The sequence below is a fragment of the Cyprinodon variegatus genome, unplaced genomic scaffold (genome assembly GCF_000732505.1).
Source record: "Cyprinodon variegatus isolate N-32 unplaced genomic scaffold, C_variegatus-1.0 Scaffold343, whole genome shotgun sequence".
NCBI classification, from domain to species: domain Eukaryota; kingdom Metazoa; phylum Chordata; class Actinopteri; order Cyprinodontiformes; family Cyprinodontidae; genus Cyprinodon; species Cyprinodon variegatus.
This window is the reverse complement of record NW_015150796.1, coordinates 12,808-32,421: the sequence shown is the minus strand read 5'-3', so window position 1 is coordinate 32,421 and position 19,614 is coordinate 12,808. Positions and strand designations below refer to the sequence as shown.

The 19,614-nt window shown below is 42.8% G+C and overlaps 1 protein-coding gene across 1 annotated transcript in view; it reads right to left on the bottom strand.

Annotated features, from left to right (window-relative positions):
* The window catches only part of LOC107091554 (leucine-rich repeat-containing protein 16B-like), a 50,390-nt gene that overhangs the window by 19,052 nt on the left and 11,724 nt on the right, over positions 1-19,614 (bottom strand). The window contains exons 13-16 of the mRNA XM_015385543.1: positions 3,297-3,363; positions 2,994-3,181; positions 2,641-2,720; positions 88-228 (exon numbers count right to left, since the gene is read on the bottom strand). Of these exons, the coding sequence (XP_015241029.1) occupies positions 88-228; positions 2,641-2,720; positions 2,994-3,181; positions 3,297-3,363 (476 nt within the window). The remainder of the gene's footprint in view (positions 1-87; positions 229-2,640; positions 2,721-2,993; positions 3,182-3,296; positions 3,364-19,614) is intronic.

The following is a 19,614-nucleotide window of genomic DNA, read 5'->3' as shown; positions in this document are numbered from 1 at the left end:
GTGGGGAAAAAAAGATGTAACCTGCTGAATTTGTGTTACTTTCAAGGATAAGCCATTCCAGGGGTGTGTTTGTAAAAATCTCCTTACCCTGTGGATGCAGTAACAACAGTGTGAGACCCATCTCCATAGACCTCTGCTTCAGACTTCTTACGGAAACCGAAGATTGTCAGCATGTTCCTCCTTTTCTTTCTCCTCAGCGAGTGTGCTTTGTGCAGGGAGGAGAGCTGACTGAAAGTGGGGAGAGAAAATATAAGCTAAACACTCCAATACACAGTCCAGTTCGGCCCGGTCACCTCGCTGGTTCACAAACAAGCCCATTCTATTAAGATGTCACCAAATTCATCACGGCCATTTGGGTCGCTTGTTTGTCTACAGCTGCAGTTGGGGCTAGTTTCTAGGCTACATGTCTTCAGAACACAACAATAAAGCTTAAGTGCCCTTTTATATATATATATATATATATATATATATATATATATATATATATATATATATATATATATATATATATATTTCAGAAAAACACTACAAATTTAACCTGGTTAAATGCTGCTTTAGTTTTAAAGTAAGCTATATGAAAAGCTTCTTTACCTTCAAACTCAGTTGAACCAATTTTTTATTCAAAATAACATTATGTATCCACTTATGTTAATAATTTGTATCGTAGACATATTTATTTTGTTTTTGAAGTTAGATTACGTGTCCATTTATTAAACAAAATAGTATTATATCTCATCTGCAAACATGTGCCTACATGGTTGGACTATTAAAAATGCTCTCTGTTTCTCTAGTCCGAAATCAGACATGCTGTACATTGACAGGAACCAGTTACTGGTCCTATTGTATGGATTTTAAAAGATTAGAATCTTTTTAAGACACTTTTTGGTCATACTATACTTGTATGTTGAGAATTTTAGTGAAATTTCTGAAGGTAGAGTAGATATCCATCCATCAACACCCTTGTTTATAGATGCTGGAGATCGGCCTGTTTTCCAGTGTGGTCCTGTTTCTCTGACCATGACTGGCTGGATGTGCTCTCTCCGTCCTCTGGCATGGAAGCTGGCTCAGAGCTCGTCTGCCTGGCTGTGTGTTTCCTGGACGGGGCCGCCTTTTGCAGCTGCTTTTTGTGTCTCTGCTTCTGTCTCCTTGAACCCCAGTCGGCCTCAGCAGATGGCCGCTCACTCTGAGCCTGGTTCTGCTGAAGGTTTCTTCCTGTTAAAAGGGAGTTTTTCCTCTCCACTGTCGCTACAAGCATGCTTAGTATGAGGAATTGTATTTGAGTCAATGCAATCAACTGGTTTTCCTTAGATAGAAAACTTTGAATCAATTTGACTGGATGATCTGGTTGAATTGTAAAGTGCCTTGAGATGACATGTGTTGTGAATTTGGCGCTATATTAATAAACTGAATTGAAATTGAAAATTGAGTATCCCTGATGTGTGGAACATTCATCGCTTACTGCAAAAGCAGATCTCAACAATATGTAAAAAATGCTTCAATATTACTAATCACCCCCCAAAAATAGCAAATAAACCATTGCGGGAAATTTTTAATCCTCAAAACAAGATTAGGCGGTTTTTGTTTTTTCCTTTTCCTTTCATTTTATTCCAAAATTAACTTACATACAAGTTGCCTGATATGTCTACTGCATTCAGTAAAGAAAATTTACAGCTGGAAAGCCACTGAATGAAAACTAAGGGAGCTCAATCTATCATTGTTAGTAGGTTAACGTTATCAAGCTAGACTAAGGTATGTGCAGTGAGCAGGTTGGCAAAGAGAGATGAAAGAACTAAAAAGAAAAATGTGAAATAAAAACATTTGCATAAAAACAACAGCTACATTAAAACCCTATCTATTTCTTATCTGGCTTTATCACCTTTATACCACTCTAACTCATCTCATTGATTGATTGTCTGCAACTAATCGATAACATTGCAGTGATGTTGCTTCGTCTCATCTGAAGGTTCTGCTGCAGTAACAGTAAGTTCCTAAAAACCTTTTAAATGAGCCAGTTAGAGTAAAAACGGTGATGTTGCAAATGGTGCTCACTTTTTCCTGAATCAGATCAGAACTAAAAACCATTTAATAAGCATTTAAAAACACAAAATCTTAAACTGTTGCATTAGACAACTACATCCTAAAATTATAAACATATTTTTACTTCTACATTGAAGATATCTATTTTGATCTGGTACACTGTTGTTTTTTTTCGGAAATGTAATGTAATGCCTTTTTAAATTAATTTGTAATTACTTTATTGCTATTGGGTGTATAAATCATTGCTGCATATGACTTTAGAGGAGTTTTTTTTTATTTGTTTAAAGGGCTATATGAATTACAATGAGGGCAGTCCCTATTACAATTTTGTCTCTTAACACACTTTACAAACTTCAAAGAAACAATTCTGTTCAGTCTATTGGAGTATTTGTATAATGCAAAAGGTATTTATGTTTAATATTTTAAATTTTCTGTGAAAAGTTGGAAAGAGGAAACTGAATAGAAGTTGAAAAGTAAAATCTAAAAGTAACCTGTGGCAAATACATAGAGTGAAGGAAATGTGTAAATTAAACTGATAAAGTCTGTGGATATTCTGTTAGTAGAGTTTCAGTTTCAGGATATAAATGCAAAAGTGTCTCCTACCTGTCTGGTAGAACTCGTTTTGTATAAAAATCTGGGAGTCCATCATCCAAAGGGCTTATTTCTCCATTTTCGCTGCAATGCTGTGCACACGCAGACACAAACATTCCTCTCAGAGAGGCTTTTTCTGTGGGTTTCATTTGTAAAAAGTTATTTATGCAATAAAAAATGGATTACACTGCATTCAGTGAGATTACATAATACATTGAAGCCAAATTGTTTGTTTAGATTATATCTGACAGAGACCAGAATCACTGCCAGCCAGCCCAGATACCAGGAAGCATTACAGTTATTTAAATATAGAGTTTGGAGTGAATAAAATAGTTGATTAATTGTAACAAGTAACTCTGGCCTACTGTCTCAGAGGGGACATGTACTCCCCTGTGTCTTCTAGGAGGCCTTGGACGAACTCGCGTTACATGATGGAGAGGCAGACCCTGCGTAGGCAGGTCTGACAAACCCTCCCAGGATGCAGAGTGGGACAGTGGTGAGCAGTACGATGGCACAGAGGGAGGGGGAGAGGAGCTAGAGTCGTCACATAAGCCTGGTGGCAGAATGGAAAAAGTAACAAAAAATAAAGAAATGGTAATTTGATGAGATCCAAGACATGATTGACTCAGAGCTTAACAGGGATATTCTGTAAGTGGATGAGTACTTACTCAGCCTAGTAGAGACGGGCCGTATTCTCCTCGTTCTGGAGCTGTGCTTCTTAATGGCAATCGTGTCCTGGGAGAATAGAAAGAAGACAGAAAGAGAGGGGAAAGAGACTGTCCTCCATTAGATGAACAAAACATGGTACTGAATTAAGCCATGTTAAGAGAAGATATAAAAACAAGTTCATAAAAAGTACGTCAACAAACAGCTGGATATATATGAATAATTCACTCCTGTCTATGAGGGTAAGGTTAAAAATAAATCTGAGAGCTATGGGTTAAAAAAAAATGCTTAACAATGCCATTAAAAACAGGAATGCTAAATCTACAGGAAGATTTATGACACCGTGTAGAATATGACAGCTGAAAAATTTTTTTTTAAAGTACATATAAACTATCCGTATGGTTTGGATTTGCATCATCAAAGACATCTGATTAAGATTTCATGGCAATAGTTCAGACAAAATTGTGCTGAATTAAAATCTCAGCATCAGTTTTGAGACAAAAAAAGTGAAAAGATGAATAGAAAATATAAAGAAACCTATTAAGTTCTAAGAATTGTAAACAGAACAGTAAAAATAAATAAAATGTTTACATTTACAAAGAGAGACAGAAATATTTGTTAAATCAAAGGAGCATGCCTGTTGGGTCCACAGGATTGTGTGCTGAGCTGTGTGAGGGTTTTTTCTTACCTTTTCCTCCTCAGACTTCAGCCCGGGCAAGCCTCCAGCTGGTTCCAATTGGACGCAATCAGGGAGGAGCATTTAGAGGAGTGGATTCCCTGGGACGAACGCCAGTCAGTTAAAATTCCATAGTAGTAACCTACCTGCTAGCTCGGTCTAACTGAACATTGTGCCTAAAGACTCAAGCTTACCTTCTTGTCCTCCTTCTCTGCTAGAAGCTTTGCTGTCTCCAAGCCGGTTCTCCACTCAGTCCTCCTGGATCCATCCTCGAACGATCACCTGCCTGTCCACCCTCTGGAGCTCTCAAGCCATAAACCACATCTCAGCCAAACTCAATCCCTGTGTGCTCACCAACCTCCTCCCCGTCCGCTCCTCTCTCCAAGGAACAGTAAGAAATCAGCATCTTCTCTTAAAAACTCAGTTCCTCTGCCAACGGTCTAACTGATCTCTCTTCCTGTGCAGTTCCAGTCTAAGCCTCAGTTCTCCGAACCACCACACCAGTAAAATCTCCAAATAAACATGACTCGTATTGTGTCTGCACCAGAGTCTACTCTAGAATCATGTCAGAACCAACTGGCCAACATGACTCTGCAGCACAATTACAAACCGCACTTTCTGAACAAGGACGGCTGACACGATTCTGCTATTTCGACTATAGCTCAACAACAAACTTCTATCATAAAAATCCTTAGCCAATTGTCCCTCCAAGTACAGGAATTAAGCTCCAAAATGCCGTCTCTCCTCCTCCAAAACCTAACCTACCTGCTGGTTCTGCAGCTTCTTCCAGGTCTCCCATGTCCATAGACGTTGTTTTTGGCCATTGAGTTTTGCACTCTTGCTGCTGAATCTGGTTCGAACGAGACAGCCCTCAATGGGGAGTTCCAACATTTCTTAAATGTAAAACTAAAAAATGAATTAGTCTGCCGAGAGGAACCAGAAACCTTGGACCAGCTAATTAATCTCGCCATCCGAATTGATAATAGGCTCAGAGAAATAAATCGTCAGAGAAATGTCACTCCTCCACATGCTGCTTATGCTATGATGACTAGTCCTCAGTCTCAACCCCGGTCACCATCTCCTGAACCCATGCAGATTGGCAGAGCTCGGCTCTCACCCGAAGAAAGGCAATGGCGGTTGACATCTGGGTGTTGTCTTCACTGTGGCTACTCCGGTCATTTAATTTCCACCTGTCCCGTTCGCCCAAAACAACCTCCATTTAAGTTTTAACCATTTAACTTGCCTCCTCATTGGCCTTATGGTTGTCCTATCAATCTTCTTCCAGGTGCCCCACTTCCCTCTGGCAGATTATACAACTTATCTAGACCCGAACGTCAGGCGTTGATGAACTATATTAACAGTTCCCTTGAAGCAGGGAACTGTTAATATAGTTAACTCCTCATCTCCTGTTGGGGCAGGATTCTTCTTTGTTGAAAAGAAAGACAAAACTCTTCGTCCATGTAGATTATCGATTACCAGATCAGTCAAGAACAAATACTCTATTTCGCTCATATCAGCCACTTTTGAACCGTAAGCAAAGCCACCATTTCCACCAAGGTTGATCTCCAAAATGCCTACCACTTGGTCCGTATTCGTGAGGGGGATGAGTGGAAAACTGCTTTAAAGACTCACATTGGTCATTTTGAGTATCTGGTCATGCCGTCTGGCCTTTCTAATGCTCCCACAGTTTTTCAGGCCTTTGTTAATGATGTCCTGAGGGACTTCCTTAACGTCTTTGTTTTTGTCTACCTGGATGATATCCTGAATTTTTCCAAAGATCTAGAAGAACATAAAACCCATGTAAGAAAGGTTCTTCACTGCCTGCTAGAAAATCGCCCGTATGTCAAAACAGAAACATGTGAATTTCATGTGCCTTCAATCTCTTTTCTTGGTTTTGTTTTTGAGGGAGGACAGGTGAAGATGGACCCAGCCAAGATCAAGGCGGTGATGGACTGGCCTACTCCTGAAACCAGAAAACAACTCCAGCAGTTTCTAGGGTTTGCCAATTTCTACAGGAGGTTCATATGGAATTTCAGCATCATAGCCGCTCCTCTCTCTGCCCTTACCTCCACCAAAAGTCTTAGGAGGAAAAGGTAAGAAAAAGCCTTGACACAGCTCAGCACACAATCCTGTGGGCCCAACAGTACCCCCGCCCCCACCCCCCTCAAGGGATGCCACCTGGCGGACGAGCAGAAGAAGACGTCAGAGATAAGCGCAGGATCCAGAATGAAAGAGCGCAGAACCCAAGACTGCTGCTCTGGGCCACAAAGGGCTGGAGGACACTGGCTTGACTTGGGACACATGAAAAACGGGATGGACTTGAAGGTGAGAGGGGAACCCTGGAGCTGAGAATGCCTTTTATGAGCTAAAGGCTCTATTCTCTAAGGCACTCATCCTAATCCATCCTGATCCCTCAGCTCAATTCATCATGGAGGTAGATGCATCAGATACTGAGATTGGGGCTGTAGTCTACCAGCAGTCCACAGCAGATATTAAGCTCCACCCGTGCACCTTCTTTTCAAAACTCCCAGTGATGGTTTGGACTGACCACAAAAATTTGTCCTACCTCCAAAATGCCAAGAGATTGAACTCCTGGCAGTCCCGCTGAACTTTGCTCTTCTCCAGGTTCAACCTAAATATCACATATCATCCTGGGTCACGTAACATTAAGCCAGATTTCCTGTCCAGACAGTTCACCTCTGATGACTCCTCTAAAACCCCTGAGCCCATCCTTCCACCTTCCTGTGTGGTTGGGGGGCTATTTTGGAGCTTGGAAAGAGCCATTGAAGCAGCCTTGAAGGCCAAACCCGATCCAAGGGGGGGTCCTCCCAACCGCCTTTATGTGCCGGCTAGAACCTGTTCTCAGGCCATCCAGTGGGTGCATTCTTCATGGTTCCCTTGCCACCCAGGGGTTAGCCGTACTATCGGAATGCTCCGCTGCTATCTCTGGTGGCCTTCTCTCAACAAAGATGTGTTAGAGTTTGTCTTAGCCTGTCCCACATGTGCACGTAGACAGAACCTTCACTGCCCTGAACCGTACAGCTGCCCAAAACAAGAAGATTGCAGACTGCAGACACGTCCCTGCTCCAGTTTATTCTCCTGGACAACAGGTCCTGCTCTCATCTAAAAACTTTCCTCTTAAAGAGTGCTCCCAAAAGTTGTCCCCAAGGTTTTTGGGCCCATTTCCTATCCAAACTGTTATAAGTCCCACCACTGTCCGCCTGAGGCTCCCCTCTCACCTTCAAGTCCATCCCGTTTTTCATGTGTCCCAAGTCAAGCCAGTGTCCTCCAGCCCTTTGTGGCCCAGAGCAGCAGTCTTGGGTTCTGCGCTCTTTCATTCTGGATCCTGCGCTTATCTCTGACGTCTTCGTCCGCCAGGTGGCATCCCTTGAGGGGGGTGGGGGTACAGGATTGTGTGCTGAGCTGTGTCAAGGCTTTTTCTTACCTTTTCCTCCTAAGACTTCAGCCCAGGCAAGCCTCCAGCTGGTTCCAATTAGACGCAATCAGGGAGCAGTATTTAGAGGAGTGGATTCCCTGGGTAGGACGCCAGTCGGTTAAAATTCCACATAGTGGTAACCTACCTGATAGCTCCATCTAAATGAACATTGTGCCTAAAGACTCAAGCTTACCTTTTTGTCCTCCTTCTCTCCTAGAAGCGCTGCTGTCTCCAAGCCGGTTCTCCACTCAGTCCTCCTGGATCCATCCTCGAACGCTCACCTGCCTGTCCACCCTCTGGAGCTCTCAAGCCATAAACCATATCTCAGGCAAACTCAATCCCTGTGGCCTCACCAACCTTCTCCCTGTCCGCTCCTCTCTCCAAGGAACTGTAAGAAATCAGCATATTCTCTTAAAAACTCAGTTCCTCCGCCAACGTTCTAACAAATCTCTCTTCCCGTGCAGTTCCAGTCTAGGCCTCAGTTCTCCGAACCACCACGCCGGACAAAATCTCTCTGTAAAATCTCCAAATAAACATATTAAAATGTTTCCTATTGTGTCTGCACCAGAGTCTGCTCTAGAATCATGTCAACGCCAGTAATGAACTTTGGTGAGTGTTGGAGAAAGAATTGGAAATAAAGTTTAGCCATCTTTTGGAGAAAAAGCTGTTATGAAATTTCTTAATTTCTTCACACTTATGTGGCACAGTTATACTAACACACGGCAAGACAGCTCAGTGTGTCTGCAGCCTTACCCTGGCATTGGTAAAATACTTGGATTGACAGAGTATTGTTTTGAGTGTGGCAAATAAAACACTTGAAATTGTGCACAGGTGCACAGTTCATCTGAGACCATGAGATGAATTGTGTATGACAAGACTAAACAGAAACTGACAAAAAGAAACATCCTGTCTGATTCTTGAGAGGCTCCTTGGGTTTGATCCGCTGTCTTGTTAATGCAGAATCATGTTAATGCAGTTCATGTGTCAGCAAACATTCATTTTCTGTTAAAAAAACAAACAAAACAGATTTAGCAGAAATGCCCTTGATTTTTGAGACTGCTGACATGCCTCGATACACAAATGCATTTTGTTAAATGTGGGATGACCGTTTGCTCTGCTCCGGTCCATTGTTCTGTGAGCTCAGCATACCGCGTCAGGCCAGCATACCCGTAGTAATACATATTACATAGAGTTTCCTCTGTCTCCGGACTCCTTACATCCAAACATCCTCCTTTACTGTACTTCTCGATTTAGTCCGTTTTTTGTTGTTTCTGCATAAAACAACAAAAAAATCTTTCACTAGGTTTGTTACACACGTTAGGTTTAAAAACAAACATTGCATGTCCGTTAGATAAGGATCTTATTAAAGACTAAAAACTAAACTAAAAACAAATACATCCCATATCATGTCAACTAGGTTGTAGAATCCTCTCCCTATAAATATTGAATTATCTGTAGTGAAGGATTTTTAAAATTGTTTTATGCAGAAACTGTGCTAGCGTGAATCATGCTGTGTGTGTGTGGGGAGCTTGTACTGTGTGTGTGTGAATTTTTTTGTGATTGCATGAAGCGCGCGGTGTGTGTGGAGCTTGTCCTATACATGTATGAATCACATATGTGTATTGGTGAAAATTGACACCGCTCCATATCCATAGACCCTACTGAACAGCTATGTTTTCGTTTTAAAAAATCTGAAATTCACTTTGGTCTTTGCCCTACTCTGGCAAGGTGTTAGCTCAGGTAACAGATAACAACTATTTGTTCAGTCTACTTTCTTATGCAGATATATTACTCTTTGCTGATGCCAACCCAAGAGAACTGTGATTGATAATTTGAACCATTCATTAGTGACTAAATCACAAGAAGCCGATAGATCACAGCTAATGTGAAAATCATGAACACTTATTAAAGATGTACCTGCTTTAAAAAGCATTTAGGTGTTGTTGTAAATGCCAGTTTGTGAACCAGATAATGACTAAATGGACTGGCAAATATAGAAACGAATACTGTAAATAAAAGCCACCATTTGAAGCTGCAGGGAAGAGAGATCTACTACCTTCCATGCATTATATACACAAGAGTGTAATATTTTCTTGTTGTGTTTCATGCATGTACACAACCTGATTATTGAATGTCAGTGGGGTGTCAGTGGTAGAAATAATGGGTATTTTCAAATGCTGTGCTTCAATCATTCAAATCAGTGCAGGCCTTTAAAGGCCAAGACACAACTGAATTGACAACACATCATCAATTGTTGCGTAAGTGTTTTCAGTGGAAAATCTGGGGCCTCTCAATTTTTTTTAACCTTTAGCTGTATTGCTCATGTTAAGAAACTCTAAATAACCCAGAAGTAGATGCTTTTATCTCTGACAGTACTGACAGCAGTGAGCCATGGCTTTCAATTGTTTGGACAGGATCTTGGATAATCAAAATTGTAATAAAGGCATATTGCATAGGATGAGAGAAATATCTAACACTGTAGTTACAAAATGGAAGAAATAGTTGTCTTTCCTTTGTTAGAAGACAGCAGGAAAAAAAAATGAGCCGAGAGAAACTTAGACTGATTGGACATTCCAGATTGCCTTAAGAGGTGAGTGTGCATGGTTGTTCTTTGCGTGTCTGTGTGTGGCCCTGCAATGGGATGGCAGGCTGTCCAGGGTGTACCAGGCCTCTTGCCCATTGATGACTGGGATAGGCTTGAGTACTGCCATGACCCCATTAGTGAATAAGTGGTTACAATAGTTTAAGGACAATTGCAATGGCGGAAATTTACCTTGAATTAAATACTATTTAAAAAGGAAGTCTGAGAAGTACAGAATGACCACGATGGTAGAGACTGAATCAGAATTAATACGTCTAGGAGATTTGTTAAGAGAGTACAACTGGTTCTCACCAAATGACTACATGAAAATCACAAGCACCCTAGAACCCTGCAAGGAAAAGTAGGTAAAAAACACGTAATTATGCAAACTACTTTTAGCAGCACATGTATATGTGTGGAAAAAATGCAAAACAGCCAAAGTCAAATATGAATGTTGCTATCACTTAAGATCAATAAATACTCTATAAGAAGATAAAGAAATGTTGATGTTAATCAATATGACAAGAGCAAAAAACAAAGTTCTTTCTGATCGGAACATAATAATCTACAAGATTTTGTAATAATAAATTAGAGTCTGCTGATTTAGTAATGATAGATAGGCTTTTAGGAAGCCAGTCATCCAGTGCCTTATAATATAGCCTTTTAATTGAACTCTTAGGGAGAGGATTTCAACTCTTCAAAGTGTTGAAATCCAAACTAGATTGAGTTAAAATAAATAAATTATTTCAGACAAATAATGTTTGAAAGTGTTAAACAGTCAACACTCTTAAATGTTGTCATTCTACATTTTAGGACTGAACTTCTAAATATAATGTGTTCGAGGAGTTAAAATAGTGTCAGACATTAACTTCTCACACAACAAAATAGTGTAAATCCTTCACATGCTGATGATGGCAAGCTACCATCAGTGTGTGATTGAGGCACCACTTGACCTTCTGATCACCTTCAATAAGGAGAATGTGTCTTGCTCAATGACACATTGGCTGAGCTAAATTGCGAACTGGCGACCCTCTGGTCGCAGGACAGATTTCTGCATCGTACGCTGTACTCTGTTGTAAACCACTGAGACAAATATAGGTTTTAAAAGGCCTGTGTCATGCAAAATAGACTTTTAACTACATAATGCTATTCTTTCAGCAAAATTAAGCAGAAAGTGGTATTTTGTTTGATTTATGCATTTTTGAGTAATCCTTATAATTAAACTTATAATTCAACTGCAGCATTTCCTTCCTGTCCTGTGGAAGCACCTCTCTTAACAGCACTGCAGCCTCATTTTAAACAAAGAGCCACTTTCTCTGATCAGGGGGGAGTGACGGGAGGCACGGGGCAATGGTTCTGCTTAAAAGCTAAAAGTGCGTTCACACCGAACATGAAACCTGCAAAGAATTCCCCTGTTTCGCCTTCTTTTGCTCGCCTGGTCAGTGAAAGCATTTTGCACAGCATGTTAATCTACATGATGGGTGAAAGCTTCCTACGTTATGGAGTCTGCTGGTTGTTGGTTTCACCTCATCATGGCAGACATGATTTACAAAGTGACTGGCTGTGTTTTACTTTAGAAAGCCAAGAAAAGCTGTCAGGGTTTCAAGCAACCAGCTTCCCAAAAACGGAATCAGTATGGGGAAAACCACCACCTCCTCCAGAGGCTACATCTGGATGAAGGTTGTTTTAAGCCTTACTTTTACCTCTCCGTTATCCAGTTTGGGGCTCTACTGTACCGCATTAGGTGACAAATCGCCCTGGTAAGAGAGGGTTAGGTGAGATGGCACTCCAGAGCTCAGACAGGAGTAACAGGAAGTGCATGAACACTGGCAGCGAAAAAAAAAAACAGAACTTGGAAGAGGCTGCCAGCCGTGTCACCCTCTGGAACTAAGGAACTATAGCCTGACGTAGTCCGACTCAATTCTAGTCAGAATATGAGTCTGATACTGCTCCATAGAGCTGTGATTATGGGGCGTGTTTTGAACGAACCAGGAAAAAAATGCCTCTGCACTCATTTGGATAGATCTACAACCAATAAGAGCAACGGAGTGCGTGACGTATCTTAAGCGAGGCATAGTTGTTGTCCACAAAAATCAAAGCGTGCAGTTTCACGCCTAGAATAAGAAGATGAGACTTGATCGCGTTTCTCTGTTCCTCTTTTAAAATTAATTTGCTGTCGATATCTTCTAGAATAGACCTAATAGCAGAATCTACTCACCCAAACTCTCCAGCGGCAGCCATTATTGTTGTCACCCAAGCGCGCATTGGTCACGTGGTTGATAACGTTACTCTTGATCATCTGTCCATCATCGTATAAAGCCCGCCCTGACAATTTGATTGGATCGCCTGACAGTGGGCTTTAATACTCGCGCTACTATGGAGCAGAGCCAGACCGAACTTCCCCGAACTCAAACCTTGTGGGCGGGACTAAGTTCGGACTGGCACCCAGGCTAAAGGAACTACAGCGGAAGTAGGAAAATGGTAACTGCGGGGAGATGAAAGGAGTACTGCTAAGGATTAGCAAAACTTGCCCAGCCAGACACAGGCAGAGCAGGGGAGAGAAGGCATCCGTCTAAATAAATAAATAAAAAGATGATGAAACAGTCCTTCTAGGGCTAAATTAAAATGACTTTTTCCACTTCATCCTTTGTCAACATTATTTTCTCAATCTTTCATTGTTTATTTAAAAAAAAAAAAAGCTTGTCTCTGCTGCGCTCCTTCACTGTAGCTCACAGCCAAAACTAGTCCCTAAATAGATTTAGCAATGCAAATTTGTGTTGGGATCTGGGGATCTGTCCACCTTTCTCCAGCAGAGGGCGCCCTAGGTCTCCTGGAGCTGAAGCTGACTACCACACCTGCGGCTGATTTGCTCATCAGGGAGATCAGCATATAAGCAGCGGCAGGACTACTCTTCAGCGCCAGAGTGTTAAGCCAGTTACGGTTAGCAAGCCTGAGCCAACCAGCCTGCCTGATTCTCTGACTCCCTGAAAGCCTGACTTGAACCTAACCAGTTTTCTGTCCTCCCTGCCTCCTAGGAAGAATCTGACTCAACTGAAGCAACTCAACTGAAGCCTGCCTGATGTCAGTAACAAACCTGAAGATCAAACTGTCTGGATCTGCCTACCATCCTTCCAGAAGCAACTTGAAGAAGCTCTGAGCACTCACAAGCCTGAAGCTAAGTTCTGTTGCTGCCAAGCCCTCTGCCATCGCTCAGTCTCTAGACCCTCCTGGTTCCCTCCCTCTGCCGCTCAGCCTGAATCTCTGAACAGGTACAGATCTGCACATTCTCTCAGCTACAAGATCATTAGCTGCCTGGCTAACCTAACTGTCCCTCTCTGCAGAGAGCCTTGTGTGACCAGTCCCGGATCTGATTCCAGTATCTGTCAACTAACCCTGTGCTTATCTGATTCTAGTATCTGTCAAACAACCTTGGGCATAACTTTAATAAATTGTTAAACTTTTACTCTGACTCCTTGGTGTTCTGCATGTGGGTTAGAAACCTGAACCCCAACATGACAATTTGAAAAAAAGTTTAGATTTTTCAACTTCATTCACAGGCAAGGCGGTGATAAAATGTCACAAATTCCACCAAAATCGCCCTGTTTGCCTACCTAAATACTCTATGCATACTCCTAAAATTTACATAGAAAGTTCAGCGTATGCAAGCACTTCAAGAAGCTTCAGACTTTGTTCAGCTTTCACAAGTAATGTTGGAATTGAAATAATATAACAAATCAATAGTCTTTAGTGTTAAATGCATTGTTTTATCATAAAATTTCATGTAGATGACTTTGAAAGGCTCACAAAAAGCATTTTATTGGACCATTTTATTCAACAATACATTGCATAGTTTCTAAAACACAAATGTCTGTTTATTCCTTCTGTTGGTGCATATGTTTTAAGAGAGAGGTGAGAGTTAAACTTACCTCAACCTGCTTGCAGAGCTGGTCTGACTTTTAGCACCTGCCAACTTGGAAAAACCGGAGCTTAAACTTCCGGCCTAACCCTGACTCTAATTAATAATTTTGATTTCTCTTGTGTAAAGTTTATTTTTTTATTTTATTGTATTTATTTGAATAGGGACAATGCACATTAATGAACATCAGTATAAAAACAAATGTAAATATGCCGGATTATAGCTATAAAGCTAGTTTTCATCCGTAGACCCTAGGCAGGCAAATACATAAGAAAGAATATAACATACAATACAAGCAAGGAAATGTTAAGAGTTTGGTGGTTACATGACTGGTTTGTTTTCATCTGTAGTTTGAATTGAGCTCTAAAGCTGATCAGTGTGGGGCTCTCCAGTATGTGCAGAGGAAGACTGTTCCAGATGTTAGTGGCTCTCACAGAGAGATTGTTCTGACCAAAAGTTGTTCTTCTGTGAGGGACCTCACAGTCTCCTCTGGAGGAGGCCCTGGTTCTCAGGCCACTTGAAGTCTTGTGTTTGAACAGAGTAGACACAGGAGGTGGGGCTAGTCCATGTAGCGCTTTATAAATGAAGCATACATACTTAAAATTTATAACATTTTCAAAATTTAAAAGATTGTACTTGTTTAAAATAAGTTACTAACATCCCTCATCAAAGTTTGTCGTCTTCTGTTGTCGAGCTCTGAGAGCTTCCCTGCTCTTAACAACACAGTAGGTTTGTACTCTGGGAGAAACTCTAGGTAGAATTGTCACATCAGCTGCTTTGACCCTCACACCTGCAGGTCATTCCCTGATCAGCAGCGGGCCCAATATAAGGACGGAGCCTCCACCTGCTCGCCGTCAGATTGTTGTCTAACCCCGAGTGGTAAACACTCTCAGGCCATCTGTCAGCTCAAGTCTAGTTTTGACAAAGCCAAGTTTGTTCCGTCTCCTAAACCTGCCTGTTTTCTCCCCCCCAGCATCTTGTCTGATTATCTGGACCCTCACCCTCGTCTGTTATCTTGGATTCCCTGGTGACGACCTCCTGCCTGCCCGACCACTGATTCAAGGATTGCCCCAAACTCTGACTGGTTTCACGGATCTGACCCTTGCCTGCCTGACCAAAGGTAAAATAAACCATCTAACTGTGCCTACTGCTCTTTTTTGTCCATTCGTGCCTGTAGACCGTGACAGTACAATCTGACCAGACAACATGGACCCAGCTGAGCAGCTTACCCCCACCTCAGAAGTCCAATCCCTGAGGGATCTCATAACACGGCAAGGGAGAGCTTTGGGACAGAGCGAGCACAGGCTTACTGGACTAGTGACAGCAAGCCAGACAATCCACATGGAGCTCGCACAGTTGACGGCACAGGTAGCACACCTCACAACTTTGCTTACCTCTGTTGCAGCGCCACAACCGCCTCTAGTCTCCCAGGCTCCAGCATCCGAGGTTCTTCAGCCACAACCGGCTTCTCCTTCGGATTTTCCCCAAGCCGCAGCCGCATCTGTGAACCACAGTGGAGCATATGTCCCAGATCCACCTCCATTCTCCGGTGAGCTCTCCAAATGCAGAGGCTTCCTGCTACAGTGCCAAATGGTCTTCAGCCAGCAACCCTCGGCTTTTGCATCTGACCTTTCAAAAATATATTATGTTATGGTTTTGCAGCGGGATCAGGCTCTAACATGGGCGCTTGCTTTCACTTCTGCCAACCCTCTAACATCTCTCACCTTTGCTCAGTTTTCCTCCGAAATAAGCCGAGTGTTTGATCATCCTGTCCATGCTGGAGACGCGTCAAAGCGTCTATTAAAGCTCTGCCAAGGTCCCCGAAGTGCTGCAGAGTTTTCTGTGGAGTTCCGTACTGTGGCAGCCGAATCCGGATGGAACGACAGGTCTCTCAGAGGTGTATATTATAACGCCCTAAATGAAGCCTTAAAGGATGAACTCTCCCTCAAAGAAGAAGCTGCCGATCTTAATTCTCTAATAACCTTGTCAATCCGACTAGACAACAGGCAGTGTGAGAGACGCAGAGAGTGGAGCAGGCGGCTTCCTGTTTCTCGGTCTGTCCAACCGGTCAGAGGGGGCGCATCACAGCGCCCCCTCTGTCTCTTCCCCAGAACTGCCGCCAACCCCTGAGCCTTCTGCTGGAGAACCGATGCAGATTGGAGGCACACGTCTATCAGCTGCAGAAAGACTGAGGTGACTCCAAGCTGGTGACTGTCTCTATTTTGGCAAGCCTGGCCACAGAGTAACCAGCTGTCCTCAGCGGCCAAAAGACAGCGCTCATTAGAAGTGGGGAGTCTAATGAGCAATAATGAGTTCCCCCAATCTTCTAATCGTCTTCAGGTAAAAGTTAAACTGTGTCTTGACTCCTCTTCCCATTCTCTAGCTGCCTTGATAGACTCTGGGGCAGAAGACAGTTTTATTGATGCTGAATTGGCAAAGCAGCTGAATATTCCTGTTGAACCTGTCAGTCCACCATTGCCTGCTAAAGGTTTAAATGGCAAACTATTGTTTTGTGTTTCCCACCAAACAGTCCCAGTTTTGACAGTAACCTCGGGTAATCACAGGGAGTTAACCCAATTTAAGATTATTCCCAACTCAGGTTTTAGTATTGTGCTGGGACACCCCTGGCTGGCCCTCCATAACCCTCATATTGATTGGTCTATGGGGAGGATAATTAGTTGGAGTTCGTTTCGTTCAGGCAATTGCCTTCGTTCTGCCCTGTCCAAATCAGACACCAAAGACAAGGTTGTAGAAACCCCGGATTTGTCACAGGTTCCTTCTGTATATCACAATCTAGCAGATGTCTTTAGCAAGACCCAAGCCCAGACACTGCCCCCACATAGACCATATGATTGCTCCATTGACCTCCTCCTAGATGCCCCACGCCCCTCCAGTCACCTGTACTATCTCTCTAAACAGGAAGTAGAAGCTCTGGAGAGTTACTAGGGCTGGGCGATAATTCAATAACGATATATATCGATCGATAGACGTGTGGCACAATAGAAAAAAAGAGGGTCGATAAAAGTTCGATAAAAAAGAAACGCAGTTTTCCTTCCTTCTCATTGTAGCCTAGCATGTAGGTTTATGCTAGTCACTGCTTCCTCCCAACCAATCACAATCGCGGACCCAGGCACGACGTCACCAAGCGCCGCCCTCTCAAACCACAACACAGAGCACATGAAGATGTCGCAGCAAGGAGAGGCGGAGGAAATTGTTTCAAAGAAGGGTTTTTGTAGTTCGGCAGTCTGGCAGTATTTCGGTCATGGCAAGTCGGACCAAAAACAAACCACAGTCATCTGGAAAATGTGTAGGGAACCAGTGAAAACGAAGTCTGATAACGCAACCAACTTTTTTTTTTTTATCATCTCAGCCGCTCACAGCCGCAGGAGTGAGAGCTGTGTAGGCCCCCGCGCGGCTCTCCTCCGAGGAATCTTCGGAAAATATATATATATTTTCAGTTCTGGGCAGTTTCCCACGTAGTTCTAACAATTGAGATAAAAATGCTGAGGGGCCAGAAACTTCAAAGTAATAACTCAGGTTAAAGCAGGAAACGGGGGCGGCGGTGGGGGGGCATTTATTTATTTGTTATATTTATTTTGGTCACTTTTCTGGTCACTTTAGTTTATTCTTTGTCAGTATTTAATAACATAACCCAGGTCTCTTAAGTAATTTTTCTTTAAAACAATTGTTATGGTTAAAAAAGTTGATTAAATAAAGATTTAATTAGAAGTCTGTGTTTGTGTTTTTTATTAAAATTAAATCATTTAGCAATATTATAAAAAGTCCAGGCAGAGCTGCACATAAAATATGGTTTCAAATCTTTTCAATAATTATCGATATCGATCAATATGCATTTTTTTTTATCGATAAGCTTTTTTTCTATATCGCCCAGCCCTAAGAGTTACATAAATGAATCCCTGGCGGCTGGTCTTATTCGCCGCTCTTCATCCCCTTTAGGGGCAGGGTTCTTCTTTGTTGGCAAAAAGGATGGCACCTTACGTCCTTGTATTGATTATAGGGCCCTGAATGACATTACCATTAAAAATAAGTATCCGTTGCCCCTCATGTCTTCAGCATTTGAACTGCTTCACAGTGCATCTATATTTTCAAAACTAGATTTGCGTGATGCATATTATTTGGTTCGCATCCATGATGGGGACGAATGGAAGACTGCTTTTAAGACCCCTGTAGGCCATTTTGAGTATTTGGTGATGCCGTTTGGTCTAACTAATGCCCCAGCTGTCTTCCAGGCTCTAGTGAATGACGTGCTCAGGGACTTCCTGAACCATTTTGTGTTTGTCTACCTAGACGACATATTAATCTTCTCCAAGACCAAGGAAGAGCATGTCTGTCACGTTAGGCAAGTTCTCCAACGACTGCTGGAGAACAAACTATTTGTCAAGGCAGAGAAATGCAACTTTCATTGTTCTACCGTGCATTTCCTGGGTTTTATTATTGGAGAGGGACAGATTAGATCAGACCCAGCCAAGACCAAAGCAGTTGTGGAGTGGCCAGAACCCAATACCCGTAAACATCTCCAGCGTTTCCTGGGTTTTGCCAATTTTTACCGCAAGTTTATCAAGGACTACAGTCTTGTGGCCCAACCACTGACCAAACTCACATCCACCAATCAACCATTTGTGTGGTCACCAGAGGCAGCTGCAGCTTTCAAGGCATTAAAACAGTTGTTCACCTCCCCACCAGTCCTTATCCAGCCAGATCCTTGTAAACAGTTTGTAGTTGAGGTGGATGCTTCTGAGACTGGGGTAGGAGCGGTTCTGTCCCAGTATGGCAATCCTGCAAAACAGTTGTTTCCCTGTGCTTTCTTTTCAAAGCGATTAACAGAGGACGAACAAAATGACAGTGTGGGAGACCATGAGCTGTTTGCTGTTAAACTGGCCCTGGAGGAGGAAAGGCGCCATTGGCTGGAGGGTTCCTCCCAACCCTTTTTAGTCTGGACAGACCACAAGAATCTGTCTTATATACAGACTGCTAAAAGGTTAACACCCCGTCATGCCCGTTGGTCCTTGTTCTTCTCCCGGTTCAACTTTATTCTAACCTACAGACCAGGCTCTAAAAACACCAAACCTGATGCATTGTCTCGTAAGTTCGACCCCAATTTACCCAGAGAGGAACCTAAGACCATTCTGCCAACCTCTATTGTGGTGGCTAACCTCTCCTGGGAGATCGAATAGATAGTGAGGCAGGCCCAACAAGAACAGCCCACTCCCAGAAACTGTCCCACTGACCGACTAAAGATGCACTTTTGGTGGTCGTCAATGGTTCAGGACACCAGTAAATTTGTCTCTTCCTGTACAGTCTGTTATCGTGGGAAGTCCAGCCACCCTCCGGTTACCTTCAGCCGCTACCTACCCCAAGCAGACCCTGGTCCCACATCTCATTGGACTTTGTTACTGGTCTCCCTCTCTCCCAAGGTAATGCAGTCATTCTAACCATAGTAGATTGCTTCTCTAAAGCTGCACATTTTGTCCCCCTTCCCAAGCTGCCCACTGCTGCAGAGACTGCCGACCTCCTTGTTCTTCATGTGGTCCGGCTCCATGGCATCCCACTAGACATAGTTTCGGACCGAGGACCACAGTTCACCTTCAGGGTGTGGCGAGCTTTCTGCCAAGCTCTAGGAGCCACAGTTAGCCTCTCTTCTGGTTTCCACCCACAAAACAATAGTCAGACGGAATGGGTGAACCAAGACC